Below are 15977 nucleotides of genomic sequence, written 5' to 3'. Positions count from 1 at the left end.
CTGCCGAGCTCCGAGTTATGAAATCAGGGTTTTATTCTGCACCTCTGGGGAGAATTCCAGCCCACTCATGTTTTTCTGGTTGCTGATTCCAATGACTCCGCTCTCATCCAGATCAATTTTCCCTTTATTAGTCATCAATTCACTTGACTCATACAAATAAAGGATTTTTTGCAGCAGGAGAATGAAGTCAAAGGCAAAGAGAATAAAAAGACTTGGCTGGATTTAGCCAAAAAAGAGAGTTAGAAGTATAAAAACATCTGGTAAATCCTTAAAAAAACCCAGAGAAATACAAGAAATGAAGAACTAAAAATCAGCAGGGAAAGAATAATCATTACAATGCGTAAAATGGAAAGTAAAAATAAAAATAAACATAAAATCAGGCAACCAAGTTTAAGGCATCAATGTAAAGTAATTTACTGGGTTCTAGAGCATCACATGAAACTAAAGCAGAGCTGGACTTAACTGAGTTGTTTCCTCATTAAATAATAAAACATGATTAAGAGTTATGGTTCAAAAGAATTTTGTAATATCAGGGGCACAGAATATTTGGCAAAGAACAGAAAATGCCAAAAAATTTCCTCTGGAAAAAATTCTTTGAAGACACATTTGCAGAGGGAGGAGAGAATGGTAGAATTGAATGTAAAACACAAAAGATCATGTTAAGTATTACAGTGCCAGTTTCATGGGGGAAAAAAAGGCATTTTCTCTCCTGGAATATTAATTCAGTGATAAAAAAAAATCCTTGAGCTCTGCAGCAAAAACACCTCGAGCAGAAAATTTGATAAAGGAATTATTTCAGCTGTTGAATTCCTGGTAACAATTAATAAAGGCTTAAGACAAAAACCGATGAGTGCTATTAACACTGCCATTAATCTTCTCTTCCACATGGCCAAGATTATGTTAAACTCGATTTACTCTAAATTAGAATTATCACCTTCATCCCAGCTCCAGCATTTTGGACCTCTTCCCTTTGGTCCTCCTTTTTTCCATACAGGATTCTGGCATCTTGCTCTGATATATTTGTTTTCTGAAACACTTCGATCATTCCAAGAGGCCCGACCCAAATATCCCAAAAATCCCTCCCTAAATGAGACACTTCCAGTATTCCTCAGCAGCAGAAGGAAAAGAAGGGAATTTATTATTATTATTATTATTATTAGAGGAAGGAGAAGAGGAAGGAGAAGAGGAAGGAGAAGAGGAAGGAGAAGAGGGGGACCACAGGCTTCCTGAGCAGGTTTTCCCCAGGATCCATTGGGATTTCTGGAAATAGAACCCAGCTGTTTCTGTGCTGTGTCTCCAGGAGAGCTCAGGCAGCTCTCCACAGCATTTTCCCATGAAAATAAAGGGATTTTGGCTTCCCTGCCCCACCACCTGTGCAGAATTCCTCCACAGAGTGAGACCTCTCAAGCAATGAACCGTCACATCCCAGCAAAGCAGCCCCATGGCATGGAAAAAGCCCATTTTGTACTTCTGTAAATGGAATTTTTTACAAAGTCTCTGTGCAGCAAAAACGGGAAATTTGCTGTAGGATGATGGAGAATGAAGCAATATTTAATTAAAGATTTGTAAGCATCTTTCATTATTGTGGAGAAAAATTCCATTAAGGGCTGGATCCCATCCCTTCACGCTTCATTATGGAGCCAGCACCTGCCACTAATTGGTTTTTCCACCTTTCCCTCCTTTGTTCCCAGAAGATTTTGGTTACAGTAACTTTTAATTCTTATAGCAAACATTGATCAGCAGGAGAACGGACTGGAAGGTTCCAGAAGGGGAGTTTTACACGGGAAGGATGGCTTGGATGATCTCAGGGCAGTTATGAAACTCCTGCTTGGACAGCTGGCATTTCCCAGCAATATCCCACGGGGATAAGGAGCTGATCCTGACACAGGGGACAGCCCTGACATTCCCAGGAATGTCCCTCAGGGATAAGGGGCTGATCCTGACACAGAGAGCAGCCCTGGCATTCCCAGGAATGTCCCTCAGGGATAAGGGGCTGGTCCTTACAGGGAGGACAGCTTTGGCATTCCCAGGAATGTCCCACAGGGATGAGGGGCTGATCCTGACATAGAGAGCAGCCCTGGCATTCCCAGGAATGTCCCTCAGGGATAAGGGGCTGATCCTGGCACAGGGGACAGCCCTGACATTCCCAGGAATGTCCCTCAGGGATAAGGGGCTGATCCTGACACAGAGAGCAGCCCTGGCATTCCCAGGAATGTTCCTCAGGGATAAGGGGCTGGTCCTGACACAGGGGACAGCCCTGGCATTCCCAACAATGTCCCTCAGGGATAAGGGGCTGATCCTGAAGGAAAAGCAGGGATGGAGAGGATCCAAAGGCAGCGGTGACTCCTGATCCAGGCACTGGGTACCACAGGAATTCCCAGGGCCAGAACTGTTTCTTTTGCAGAACCGTTTTTCCCAGTTCCAGGCCCCAAGCTGCCCCATTCCTGTGCTGTGAAGAAGGAGCAGGAGTCCCTCCTCCTCCCAGTCCAGCCCCAATTCCAAGGAATATCCCTGGAGCTCCCATCTCCACCTCTCCCCAGGAGCTCCAGCGGCCCCAGAGCCGGGCACACACTCCAGGCTTTTCCCGGGCACCCCAGCAGGACATGGATTACCTTGGGAAGCTCCTCGATCTGGTTGGCATCAAGGTAAAGCTCCTCCAGGGTCCTCTCGAAGTTGAAGACCTCCTTTGGCACCTGCTGCAGGCCACAGTGGGAATAATCCAGCACGGAGACGATCTCCTCCTCGCCGCGGAAACACCGGCACGGCACCAGGCGCCCGATCAGCTTCCTTTTGCTTGTCATCTCCAAGCAGCATACTGAGGGCGAAAGGGAGGAAAAGGGGATTTCAGCAGGTTTCGGGGGCTCGTTCGTGGGAATTGTGCTCTGGCTCGCAGCTCACCAGAAGCAGTTTTCCCCAGGGATACCCGGCGCGCGCGTCGCGCGGTGTCCGCGGCACCTGGCTGGGAGGGAAAGGTGGGATTCGGAGTGCAAGGAGAAAACCTGGACCCTGCAGCTGTTCCCTGCTCTGGGGTGGAAGGGAGCACAGCAAGCCCAGCCAAAGCCCAGCTTTAATGGGAAAACGGGAAGGCACAGAACCCAACCCCACCCGTGGAAGCCCAGAGCTGGCAGGGACGCAGGTGGAGGCACCTGGGTGGGATTCCCGTGGGAAATGGGAATTATCCCCGGATCCCCCACACCAGCAGAGCTCCCACTGCTGCTTCCTTCCTTCCTGCAGCAGCTGAGGACAGCAGGGATGGAGCCCTTGGCTACGGAGTGATCCCAAACCATTCCTGCTCCTCCCGCGCCCCCAGGCTCTGCTGGAGACTCCAAGAGGGGATTTAGCAAAACCCATTTCTTTTCCTGCGCTAAAATACACATCCAGGAAGTTTTCCCAAGCTTCTCCCACCCTCAATGCAGACCCTCCCTCACCCCCAGCGTGTGTGGGCACCCCCAACTCAGTGAGTAACTTTACACAGTGCCCTACTCCTTGTGGAACAAAACCACTTCAGGATGGGAGGAACGCTCCAAAAGCAGGTTTGGAACACGCCAAGCAGTCCCTAAATCCATCCTGGACACCTTTAGGAGTTACTTAAACATTCTGGAGAAACCAGGCTGTCCTGAAACCTGTTCACCACAAAGGCAAGGAGCACTCAGCCTTCAACTCCCACTTCCCAAACCACTCCCAAGGTTTGAGCTAGATTTTGGAAAACAATGCACCAAATTAGTCCAAATAAAGCAAAATAAGGGTTTTGTAGCAAGCACCAGTTTGGAATGGAAGGACCTGGGCTACGATTGAAAGGAGCAGAATTTCACACCCTGTGGACTCGTGGTAATTAAACTTTTTATTAATTTCAGCATTATTAATTCCCACCCTGGACTAATTCCAGCTTTGGTAATTACACTTTCCTTGCCTGCATTTTGCTCTCTCCTGATGTTCAGAGATCCTTTCCTTGGTGCTGGTGGCTGCTGATGGAAAAGGCTCAGTGCAGGAGCCACCCCCTGACTGGGCTGAGTCAGGGACACAGCAGCTTGATCCATTCCTTAATCCCTGCAAGGGATTCCTCATCCCTCTTCCACTCCCCCTGGAAGCACCAGCGCTCGGTGCTTTTCCCCATTCAAGAGTTGAAATCCCCCACAGCCCAGTCCTGAGTTGATTGCCCCACGTCACACATTACACAGGAAGATCAGAGCCTCCAAAAGAGCTCCAAAAATCAGATTATTTCTTGAATAAAGACAGATAAATGAGGGAAGCAGCATAAAATAACCTGCTCCTTTTCAGCTCCAGCAAGCAGCTCATTATCAGCTCCTGCAGTTTATTGTCTTATAAAGAAACTCCTTCATCTGAGGAAAACAGGAGCTTTATGGAAATCAATTACAATAGCTTACAATCCCTCCTCAATTCATGGACCTTTTGTGCAGGAAAACACTAATCCCTGGTTATCAGGAGTCGCAGGAGAAGACACTTCCCTCACCTGCTGGAAAGACAGGGAAAACTGCTGCAGGTTCACCCAGCTGGTTTAAAGATGGGATGAAACAGCTCAACAAATTCCAACACTCCAAATGCCTTGGGAAGGAATTCCTGGCTGGGATGGCATTCCCAGAGCAGCTGTGGCTGCCCCTGGATCCCTAAAAGTGTCCCAGGAGCAGCCTGGACAGGGGGTGCAGAACAGGGGTGGTGAAAATGCTGCTGCCAAAAGCTCCAGAAGTGGCCTCTGTGCGACTGGCAGGATAAATCAATTTCCAATTTGCTGTTTTGCAGGATCCATTAATGGTGGATTCAACTTTTCTCCCAAACAAGTTTTCCACAGAACACTTCACAGAGGTGCCGGTGTCTCAGGGAGTTGGTGCAGTGCCACAGCCAGAGCCAAAATCCAACAAATACCCAGAAGAACCAGAGCCAAATTTCAAGCAGGGCCAAAGGCAGCAGGTTCTGGGCTCTCAGGGACCAGCCTGAGCTGCCTGACCGGGCAGCAAACATCAAACCCCTCCTGCCCTGCCAATCTCATTCAGAAAACTCCAAGAAATCCCAGTTGCAGGGATCTGGCAGAGCTAGAAAGTTACTGAGAAATGCTGAAAACTGAGAACTTGGAACTGTGGAGGGGAGCGTGGCAGGGCTGGAACGAGCAGTGAAACATCTGCCAGAGGGTTCAGAAGATAGGGATTATTTCCAGAGCAGCAGGGAATGCTCCTCAGTGCCTCCTTTGTCACACATCTCACACAAGGGGTGTTTTTTCTGCTCTTTTCTTTCTCTTTTAGCAGCACAATCAACACCATTAATATGGAATTCCTTCCCAGTGTCCCATCTAAATCTCCAACAAAGAGTCCAATCTGAACCTCCCCTTCTTTAAAGCACATCCCTGTTCTCTCCAAATCCCACAAAAGACTTGTCTGGAAAGCAGGAGCCCTTTCTGGAGCATTCACCAGGACTCCTGGGGGGGTCCCAGGGCAGCTGCTCCCTCCTCTGACCCAAGGAAGGCACTGGGAATTTCCCAGTTTGTCCCAATACCCCAGATTTTACCTTTTCTCTGCCAAAAGAGGTTTGATACCAGGGACTGCACATGAGAAATGGTACAAAGCTGAGCTTAAAGTTGGAATTAAATAAGAAAGCAACCCTCAAATTTCCTTCAGCCCAAAGCCTTTCCCCAGTGGATATTCTCCTGGCACTGGCCAGACATCCACTTGTGTTTCCTTCCTTCCCTTTAATTAATCCTGTGGGCTGCCTGGCTGATTTCCACAGCGTCCAGTTGCAGTCTGGGTCACTGCAATAATTAGGGAACTTCAAAGCTCTCGGAGCCATCTTCATTTCCAGCAGCACATTTCAATCAGAAGCACAGCCCTGCTCATAACCCAGAGCCTTGGAGGAACGGGGGAAGGATCTCTCTGCATTTACAGCCACGTGGAGCCTCTCCGCAGCTCTGCCACCTCCTCATCCAGATTTTGGCTTTTAAATTTGCTGCTCACCTTTCCGTGAGCTGCAGCTTTGTGGGCACCAGCTTTGCAGGATCGCTGGGAGTTGGCAGCACTTTGTTTCTCTGCTCTGGGGGTTGTGTAACTCTCACTACCCCTACCTTGTGCTCCTCATCCCAAACTTTTGTCTGCAGCTGTAATCCCGTACTTGTGACACGGGAATTGTGCTTATGTAAGCTCCGACATCAGTCCTTGCTGCTGTTTTGCATTTCCCCATTCACAAAAGGCCTCTGATGAGGTGGAAGCCGCTCATTCTCTGCCTGAAAAGCAGCGTTGCTCTTGCTGAAAAACCTGCTTGATCTCCCCAGGAGCCACGCCGAGGGGAAGGAGCATTCCCAGCCTGGCTGCTGCCCCTCTGCCCAGCCGAGACCCCCCTGCAGAGCTGCCCCAGCCCTGTCCCTGCACGGGAGGAGCCGCTGGAGAGAGCCCAGGATGAGCAGAGGCATGGAGAAGGGGGACAGGACCCAGGGAAAGGCTGCCCATCGGCAGAGGGCAGGGATGGATGGGGTTTGGGAAGGAATTCCTGGCTGGGAGAGCGGTTCCCGGAGCAGCTGGGGCTGCCCCTGGATCCCTGGCAGTGCCCCAGGCCAGGCTGGATAAGGCTCAGAGCAGCCTGGGATGGTGGGAGGTGTCCCTGCCGTGGCAGAGGGCTGGAATCTTTGATGTCCCAAAAAAGCATCGGAGGGGATCGGTCACAGGTTGGACTCAGTGACCTTGGAAAGCTTTCCCAGCCTCAGGAATCCTGGGATTCTCCACGGGGAGTGTCTCTGTTTTATCCAAGTTCCACTTTTCCACACCCTGTTTAGAAGCAAAGAAGCATTTTGTCCCAAACTTCCCCCCGGAGCCAGGTGAGGGAGGCAGGAATGTCCCTGCTCTGCTCCTAACTGGAAAGGCAAAATTAGGGATTTATTCTGGTTGTAGAAGCCATTGGTAATAATCTTCATTAACCTTCCTGAAAGATTAAGGAACTCTGGCTCTAAAGTCACAATAACAGAGTTATTAGGGAGCTTCCAAAGGGGAATTGGTCTTATCAAAGAGAGGGGTGTGCACTATTATCTGAATTGTTTTCCTGCACAGAAATTCCCAGATAAGCAGCCTATCTCCCCCAGAAATGCCATTTAATGCTGGTAATTGAATTCTCTTCATTATGCCCCCATTACAATGGTCTGCATTCAGGTTCACATTCAGATTTGGCTAATCCTAAAATAAAATAACTGAGCATGAAAAATCAGATTTCAGCTTTTGTCTCCTGGGAATATTAATGAGGGGAAGTTTCCCTGGCTTTGCTGCAAATCCTGGGAGGTCCCTGGAGACCTGAACACCTTGAGATCTGGGAAAGGTGCAGAAAAAGGGCGAAGTAAATTTCAAGAATTATTTGGACCGAGTATCAGTTTTGAATGCCCAGACCTCACACCTTTGGTATATAAAGGCAAATCTTTATCTTTTCTGATAAGATATTAATTGATTCCAAAAGTTACTATTGGCCTGGCCTTGAAATTCCCATTTTCCTTCCTTGAAATTCCTTCCTAAAGGAGCTTTTCTGAGTAAATGGTTTTGGATAATCCCAGATGATGATGATGACTCCAATTGCAAAGGCATTTTAGTGACAGCAAAAGCAGGGGTTGGGGTTGGTTTGATTATCAATAATCTGTGTCCTGCTCTCCCTACAGACAGCTCTTGCACAACCTCAAGGAAAACCCCGGATTCTTTTCATAGAAGTGACAGAATTCCAGTAATTTGTTGCACATTAGTGGCACGTGTTGAAAATTAATCATTATGCCGTTAATTGCTAGAAATTCCAATCACTCTGACAGCTCACCCTGCAGACATTTCAGCAGGAGAGAATCCCAACAAACAAGAGACATTTCTTGGGGAAGTGTGCTGTCTGGAAATCAGGGAATTTACATGTCTGCTTGCATCTTTGATGTGTCACGGCTTTTATGTGAAGTAATCCTTCCGTTTAGGAGATGATGTGCTGTGAAATTTGGGATGAAATGGGCTTTATTTGATGCTTTATGGAGCAATGGCTGGAAGTGCTCTCCAAAGGAACAGCAGAGAAAACATCATTTACCTGCTGCAGGCACCAGGGAACAAACTGGGATTTAAGTAGGAACCACAAAACTTCTGGGCTTCTTCCTCACAGGCTCCTACAGAATCCCCAGTTGCTTCCCAGTGGTTTCCATCACAATCCAGCTGCTGTTCCTGGCACACGAATCAGCTCAGCAGGACTGCAGGGAAGAGGGGGCATTCTGCTGAGCTGGCAGTGCCAGGGAGGGGAGTGGGAGCCACAGACTGCAGCCAGGACAGGCAGCTTCAACTAAAAGCGACAGCTCTGGCTCCCAGTGAGAGCCAGGCCCTCTGACCCTCTGGCATAGATGTGGAGTCACAGAACCCTGCAGTTGTTAAGGTTGGAAAAGATCTCTGAGATCTGCTAGTTCTGCTGTCACCCAGCAGCCCTGGCTGTGTCCCCAAGTGCCACATCCACACATTCCTGGAGCACCTCCAGGGATGGGCACTGCAACCCTCCCTGGGCAGTTCCAGTGCCTGAGCCCCCTTTCCATGGGGAAATTCCTGCTGTGCCCACCCTGAGCTGCCCTGGCCCAGCCTGGGGCCGTTCCCTCTGCTCCTGTCCCTGTTCCCTGGAGCACAGCCCGACCCCCCCGGCTGTCCCCTCCTGTCAGGAGCTGTGCAGAGCCACAAGGGCCCCCTGAGCCTCCTTTGCTCCAGGCTGAGCCCCTTCCCAGCTCCCTCGGGGATTCTCCAACCCCTTCCCAGCTCTGTTCCCTGCAGTTATGATATTTTATGAAAATCCCTTTGCCAGGATTTTCTTCTCCTGAGAAGCTGAAGGGCCTCAGCTCCAAGTGTGAACAATTTGTGATCTGCTGCTGTGGGATGCAGCAGGTGCTTCCTCCATTGCTCAGTGTGGGATGTTTCTGCTTGGTGGCCAATCCAGGGGGCAGCAGCTCTCGGACTCTCTGGGAGTCACAGAACTTTGTTATCCATTCCTTTCTGTTCCTGTCTCGCCTTCTGATGAATCTTTCTCTCTGTTCTTTGTAGTACAGTTATAGTGTGGTCTTTTTAATGTAATATATATCCTAATATAATAAACCAGCCTCTGAAATGGAGTCAAGATCTCTCCTTCCCTTCACCAAGTCCTGGCTGCCCTGAAGACCACATCAGTTCCCTGCCCTGGACACACTCCAGCCCCTCATGGTCCCTCTTGTCCTGAGGGATGAGGGACCTTTCCCTGCCTCTCTCCCATGGGATGGGACATTCCCAGTGCAGCAGGCATTACTGAAGTTCCAAACTGGAGATTAAGCTCATTTCTGTATTTCCCAAACCTCTGGAATGCACACAGCAAGCTGGCTGCAAAATGTGAGGCTCCCTCAGGGTGGGAAACGTTCCCATCCAGTCACAGAACCTTTTCCTTTCCCAACAAAACAGGGATCTTTGAACCATTAAAAATTCCCGTTCTGATCCCACACCCGGTTTTCTGCCAACCCCACCCCAACTGTACCTTGAGAGTTTCTACCCCACAAGGTGCCCATTCTCATGGATACTCCCACCATTTCCCAGCTTTCATTTACCTTCTTTCACCTCTCTGTTCTTCCTTATCCCCCAGCCATAACTTCTCTCCTGGGCCATGCTCTCCTTCCTTCCCCATCCCAATGCTCCTGGATTCCCTCCCTCCACACATCCCCTTCCCATTCCAAGCACCAGCCCCACCCCCAGACCCCTCCCCTGGCTCACACCCTCTTCCCCCAGCTCCCCAAACTCTCTGCAGCTGGGTTTAAAGCTCTGCACCTCCACAATCATCTCCTGCCTTCCTGTCCTATGGAATTATCCTTTCTTTACTGAGGGATTACCCTCTCTTCCAGGAGTTCCTACAGAAACATTCCACTGACCTGTAGAAACACAGATTTAGTTCTTCCCCTTGTTCATTCCCAGCTAAAAACTTTTCCCTGCTCACTCCACTCTTTGTATTTTGGCAAAAAGCACAAAACCTTTTGCTGTCCAGTGCTTCCTCTTTGTCCTTTATCCATCCCTTTCCTGGCTGTGGATGCAGCACTGGAAGATGCTTCCATGGCTGCTCATAAATGGGATTCTGGGAACGCCAAAGCCTGTACAGGGAATGTCAGCACCAGGGACATCTCAAAGGCACAATTCCCACAAGCAGTCATGAAAATTGGTTGCTCAAATGTGAGGAAATGGTTTTACATTAAACCTGACATTTATCTCCATAAACACCTCATTATCCAGGAACTCCTGAGCCTGTCTCCTCTGCATTTCAGGGCACAGCATGGAATCCTGGAATGGCAGGGACCCTAAAGCCACCCAGTGCCACCCCTGCCATGGCAGGGACATTGCCACTGTCCCAGGCTGCTCCAGCCTGGCCTGGGCACTGCCAGGGATCCAGGGATCCAGAGAATGTTCCCTCATAAAATGCTGCACTGGCAAGTGCTTCCTGGGAACTGGATTTCCCTTCCCTGAGGAAACCTGTGCCTGGCACATCCTCCCTTCCTTCCCATACCCTGCTTTTAACTGATGCCTCCTGCTCTTCTGGAGCTTAAGCAAGTTTTGTCAGGGCCAGGTTCCCCACCAAAGGGAGATGAATTTGGAATTCAGAACTCAGAATTCAGAACTCAGAACTCAGCCCAGCCTCTCTGGCTGAAGTTAAATCCCCTCCTTGCCTGGCTCTGGAAACAGGAGGCTCCCAACCCTTACCATGGAGTTGTCAGAGTCACCCCCAGAGCTGGCCTTGTACAGGAAAATGGGAGATTCCAGGGCAGCTCCTCCCTTTTCCAAGGAAATGATTGTGCCAGAAAGCCTTGGCTTCACAGAGCTGAGGAAACAAAGCCCTACCAGGGCTCTCTCTGCTTCAAATACCCTCAGGAACAATAAACGAGACCCGTGCAGGGCCAGGAGCTGGACTGGGATGATCCTTGTGGGTCCCTTCCCGCTCAGGAGGTTGATTCCATGATTTTATCGTGTGACACAAACCCAGCTTCCACCTCTAACAACAAAGTAAAAATAAAGAATAAAATAATGAGCAGTTTGTGGCTGCAAACTCCTTGTCCAAATCCAGTTACCAGCTGGGGCCGGTCGCTCTCCAGATGCTGCCCACAGATTTGTGTGGTGTGTGAAATATTTCCATTATTTCAGCTGGAACACCTCCAGAGTCAGGGGTTTAAGGAGCAGGATGACAGCAGGAATGCTCAAGGACATCAAGGAAAAGAAGGATGTCTGCTTGGGTGGTTGAGAATCCCAGGAGACTCTGAGTGAGGCTGGAAAAGCCCTCCAGGATGGAGTCCAAGCTGTGCCCAATCCCCAGCTTGTCACCGAGTGCCACCTCCAGAGACGGCCACTGCAGCCCCTTCCAAAGCCTGGCCACCCTTTCCATGAGGAAATCCATCAGCAGAGGGCTCTAGAACTACATTCTCCCAAGTATCCTGCTCCATGATTAATCTGTCCCAGTTTTTTTTTTTTTTTTTTAGGCAATTAACATGCTGTTCTTCTGGTACAAATGTTCTGTAAAAAACTCTCACAGCTGAGCTGTCAAACACTGAAATTCAGTGCTTTGGAATGTCAGGTTTTTAACAAAGTCCCAGAGTTTGGAAAGTATAATCAGAACTTTAATGCCCAATTATGCAATCTTAGCAATGACTTTCTCAGGAGAATTTCATCGCTCGCGCTGTAAACCGGGCTCAGCCACCAGAACTGCACCAAATTGTTCCACTCTGGGAACGGGAGGGCTGGATTCCCAAGGGAAGGGAACAGCAGAGCTGTGGGAATTGCAGCTGTGGACAGAACAGCTCTGGAAGACTTTGGCACATCCTTTTCATTCAGCTGCAATGATATGCTTTGGGATTTTTTTCACTATTTCCCCTGTTTATCCTAAGCACTCCGACAAAACAGAAGGATTTTCCTTGTCTCAGCTCGTTTAGCTTAGGCTGAGGTTCCTCCCCAGAGCAATCCCGACCAGTGCTGGATGTCCAGAGCCACAGCCTGGAGCCAGATTAAAAAAACATGGACAAAACCCTTGGATAAATTTACCATCCACCCACCTGCTGGATTCAGCCTTAGCTGGGTACAGGCACTGAGAGCCTCTGGGCTTTTGCTTTTTGGCAGCAGCTTATAAATAGCCACCAAATTTCCATTTACAACCTGCTCTGGTGACTCCAGAAAAGGAGTTCAAGCCTGGCCCAAAGGCATGGAGCTGTAATCCAGAGGGAAGGGAAACAGGGAATTTCCCATCCTGGACTTAATGAGGATTTTATGGACATTTTCTGCAGCAGGTATCAAATACTGAATTGTCTGGACGACTACAAACCAAAGCAAAGCCACCAATCACCCAAATAAATCCGGAGGGTTCTGCCCAGGTCTGCCTGGAATTACAGCCACAGCACTCCCAGCAACACTTGGAATGTTGTTACAATATCCTCCAAACCCCAGTTTACAAAACTCAAGTCAATTCTGACAGGAACTGCCAATGTTATAATTTCTCCTGCTCCAGAACAAAGCCCTCAAACAGGCGCATTTCACTGAGATTTAACTCGGTTTTTTGAACTGCACCAATCGAATATTTCCCAGATCTCTCCCCAGAACCAAAGCGAGCAACCCCTGCTTGTCATTCCCACAGTGCAAGCAGAGGAACTGAGGCTTTTCCAGAAGCTTTTCTAAATTCATTGGACAGACGAAGATTCCATCAGTTTATTTCCATTTAAATTATCCCAGCCACCTTTCTACTGATAATGATGAGAAACAAAAACGTGGATCAATGTCCCCACAGCAGCACAAGGCCCCCAGCTCCTCCTCCAGTACTCCCTGGCATCTGACAATTTTCTCTGGCTATTGCCAAAACACTTTATTTGTTCTTAGATTATATTATCAATATTTTTATTCTATTCTATGATCATTTCTATTGAAAGATCAGCAATTCCCCAGTTTTGAGCCACTCTGTCACTTCTCAGTCCGCCTGGATTCTCTTTGGCAGACCTGGAGGAGGCAGTGGAAAGAGCTCCTGTGGGGATGAGGATGTCACCTCCAAAAACCAATAAAACCAACCCAAAATACACTGAATGAAGTCCATTAAAGTCCTCAGAGCTGGGTGACTCCAAGACAACCCTGAATTCACTGATTTACTACAGGTACTGAGCTCTTACAGCTCAGAGAGTATTCTGTTAATATTTAATTAAACACATCCTTTCTCTGAGTTCTCCAGGGGCAAAATAAAAATTCAATCCCTCCACAGCCTTAAAAAGACAAACTCATCCTGTCAGGACTTAATTTATGAGAAAGAAAAGGATTTCCCTAAAAATAGAATTGTTTTACAGCCATCCATTAGTGGGGAGTCAGGATCCAGGAGAGGAACGTGGCTGCTCCATCCCTGGCAGTGCCCAGGCCAGGCTGGACAGGGCTTGGAGCAGCCTGGGACAGTGGGAGGTGTCCCTGCCATGGAATGGGGTGGGATTGAAGGTCCCAAAGCATTGCATGATTTTGGGATTGAGCTGTAAATGCTGCAGGGATTTCAATCCCCACAGTTCCCACCTCCCAGCCTTTGACAGTTTTCCAGTGTTGTCACTCAAGGGAGGCACTTGCAGAAAACTCTCCTGCAGCAGCCACTGCAAAAAAAAAACCAGGAGAAAGTATCCAGAAGCTCCTCTCGGTTTCCCAGGCTCAGCTCTGTGGTGAGATTCACTGATTTAAAGGCAGAAAACTGCAAACTGGGAAAGAAAATCAAAAAAGAATCTCACTGTGCTCAGTGTCAGCCGCACATGGAAAAAAACCACAGGGGTCAGAAAATGAGGGCAGGGATCAGGAAAAGAGGGAGAATAAGATCAGGGCTCTGGCCACCGTTTGAGTGGAGGGAAAGGAAAGAAAATTTGGGATGGGACGTCAGAGAATCTAAAAAGGAATGAAAAATCAGCAGCAGTCAAGACAACCATGCGGGAACACAGAGAGGTGGGGTAGGGCTGGGAAAAAAGCTGAGGAGGGAGCATTCAGTCCATACAGACAGAACGCACTGGGAATGCAGCACAGGAACTCAGGGACAGCTCCACTGCCTCTGGGTGCAGCAGTGACCCCAGAGCTTTCCAAACCCACCCAGAGGTGACCCCATCTCCCTTGGATCCACTTGGATCAGGACTGCCCCCAGCCCAGCCCTGCCAGCGCCGTCAGGAGCTGCACATGAACATCTGAACCTCAGCCTCAACCAGGGAAAAACATTTGGAACAGCTTGGAGTGGATCCCAATCCTCCCTCCCACCCAGGAAAACAGATGGCATCAGGAAGATGAACAACAGCCCAACGCTCCCAAGCGAGGGAACGAGCCAGGGAGCAGCAGGGCATGGCCAGGGACTTCTCTGGGGGCACAGCACGGCTCCCACCCCCCTCACCCCTCACCTGAGCCCTCCCAGCACCAGCTCCAGGGCTCCTGGCTGCTCCTGGAATGTTCTTGGAGGCCTCCACCTCTTTGGAGCCCCATGCTATCAATAACCGGCCTGGATTCATCCGGAGGATTTTTATTTCTTCCTCCTTTTCCTCTGCCAGCGGGCTCAGCTATAGGGATGGGCTGCGTGGAATGGAGACAGGTCCAGCAAAATGTGGGAGCTCAGAGGGAGCACTAAAAGCTCTCACAAAGTCACCACAGCCAGAACCTTGTAGGATCTTTCCTCAATTTCGTAGGATCTCTCCTCTCGGGCTGTGTGAGGTATGGGCAAAGCAAATGTTCTAAAATCCCGTTATTTCAATGATAATTATGGGGGTTTAACCCTAAGGAAAAGGGGAAAACAGCAATAAAGAGAGGCAGGAAATGGCTTCTCTGTCAGCAAAGTTGAGCTCTCCTTTCCATCCTTTCATCACAGCAAGTTTCCCTGGAGTAAAAACATTCCCCTTTCCCAAAAGGTGCAAAAAATATCCCCATTCTTCTGCTCAGCACAAATGGAACAGAAAGACAGCAGCAACCATAGTTACAGAGTCTTTTAGAATGCTGAATCTATAAAAAGAGATAAAAACTGTATTTTAACCAGCTTGTTCCCTGCTCAGAAACCTGACAACTTCCAGCCTCGAATGCTTGCTTGGTTTAAACCCCATTTTTAATATTTATTTACAGCACATTCTGGAGCTCTCGCTCTCCAAATTCAAGTTTGAAACAAAGAAAGGAAAAATAAATTACAGCTCTGTGCACATTTTACATTTGTTGCCTTCCTGGCTGTGAAATTCAGTGCTGTGGTTATGAAATTTAATCCCATTAGTCACTAAATTGGTGGTTCAGAGGCTCACAGGTTTCATCCTGCTCAACCAGCAGGTGAATTATTTTAAGGAAATACTTTGGGATTCTAACTGTTGGTTATTGACAGCTGCCAAAACTGGGCTGGAAGTGCTTTTGCTTGAAAACTTTTTAAACTGGAGAAATCTTCTGAAAAGGGGGAATGTGTTTGGTGGAACGCTGATCTCACACAGTCAGAAAAAAATCAATTCAATAAAATTCAAATAAAATTCAAAATAAGACAGAATGTTTCACTTAAATTATTTTTGATCCAAGTCATTTCCAGCACATTTCTCTTGGTTTACTCCTCTCCAGTTGTGGATTAGCCCCATATCCAGGCAGACACCAACAATAAAATCCCACAGGTCCTTTCCCTGGATCATCTCCTGGCACAGCACAGCCCCAGGGGCTGGTCGGGATGAGATATCCCAGGCACACCCTGCTGGTTTATTCCCAGGGGGAAGAAGGTGCAGCAGCTCCCTCCTGACCCCTCAGCTCTTTGGAAGGTGTGAGTCCTGAATTATTTACACCGGGCGAGCCGGCAGCTTGCTGGGAGCACAGAGGAGTGGAAAGGCTTTGGGAAGAGGCACCAGGAGAGCCATGTCACAGCCACGAGCAGGAGTGGCCCTGTGCGGGCTGTGTGTCTGTGAGGATGGAGGGAAGTGTTCCAGTGGCAGCGGGGAGCAGAGCCTGGGGAATGGAATCCCAGCCCAGCTCCTCGCCCACAGCGATTCAAGCCAGGAT

General features: G+C 48.8%; 1 protein-coding gene across 4 annotated transcripts in view; it reads right to left on the bottom strand.

The window, feature by feature from the left end:
• Positions 1 to 15977, bottom strand: part of LRRC7 (leucine rich repeat containing 7) — a 103848-nt gene that overhangs the window by 56503 nt on the left and 31368 nt on the right. For all 4 annotated transcript variants that reach the window (XM_038144327.1, XM_038144329.1, XM_038144326.1 and 1 more), the window contains exon 2: positions 2613 to 2815. In XM_038144327.1, coding sequence (XP_038000255.1) covers positions 2613 to 2815 — 203 coding nt within the window. The remainder of the gene's footprint in view (positions 1 to 2612; positions 2816 to 15977) is intronic.

The sequence above is a fragment of the Motacilla alba genome, chromosome 8 (genome assembly GCF_015832195.1).
Source record: "Motacilla alba alba isolate MOTALB_02 chromosome 8, Motacilla_alba_V1.0_pri, whole genome shotgun sequence".
NCBI classification, from domain to species: Eukaryota; Metazoa; Chordata; class Aves; order Passeriformes; family Motacillidae; genus Motacilla; species Motacilla alba.
Note: the sequence above shows the minus strand (reverse complement) of the source record. Positions and strands in the feature narration are given on the sequence as shown.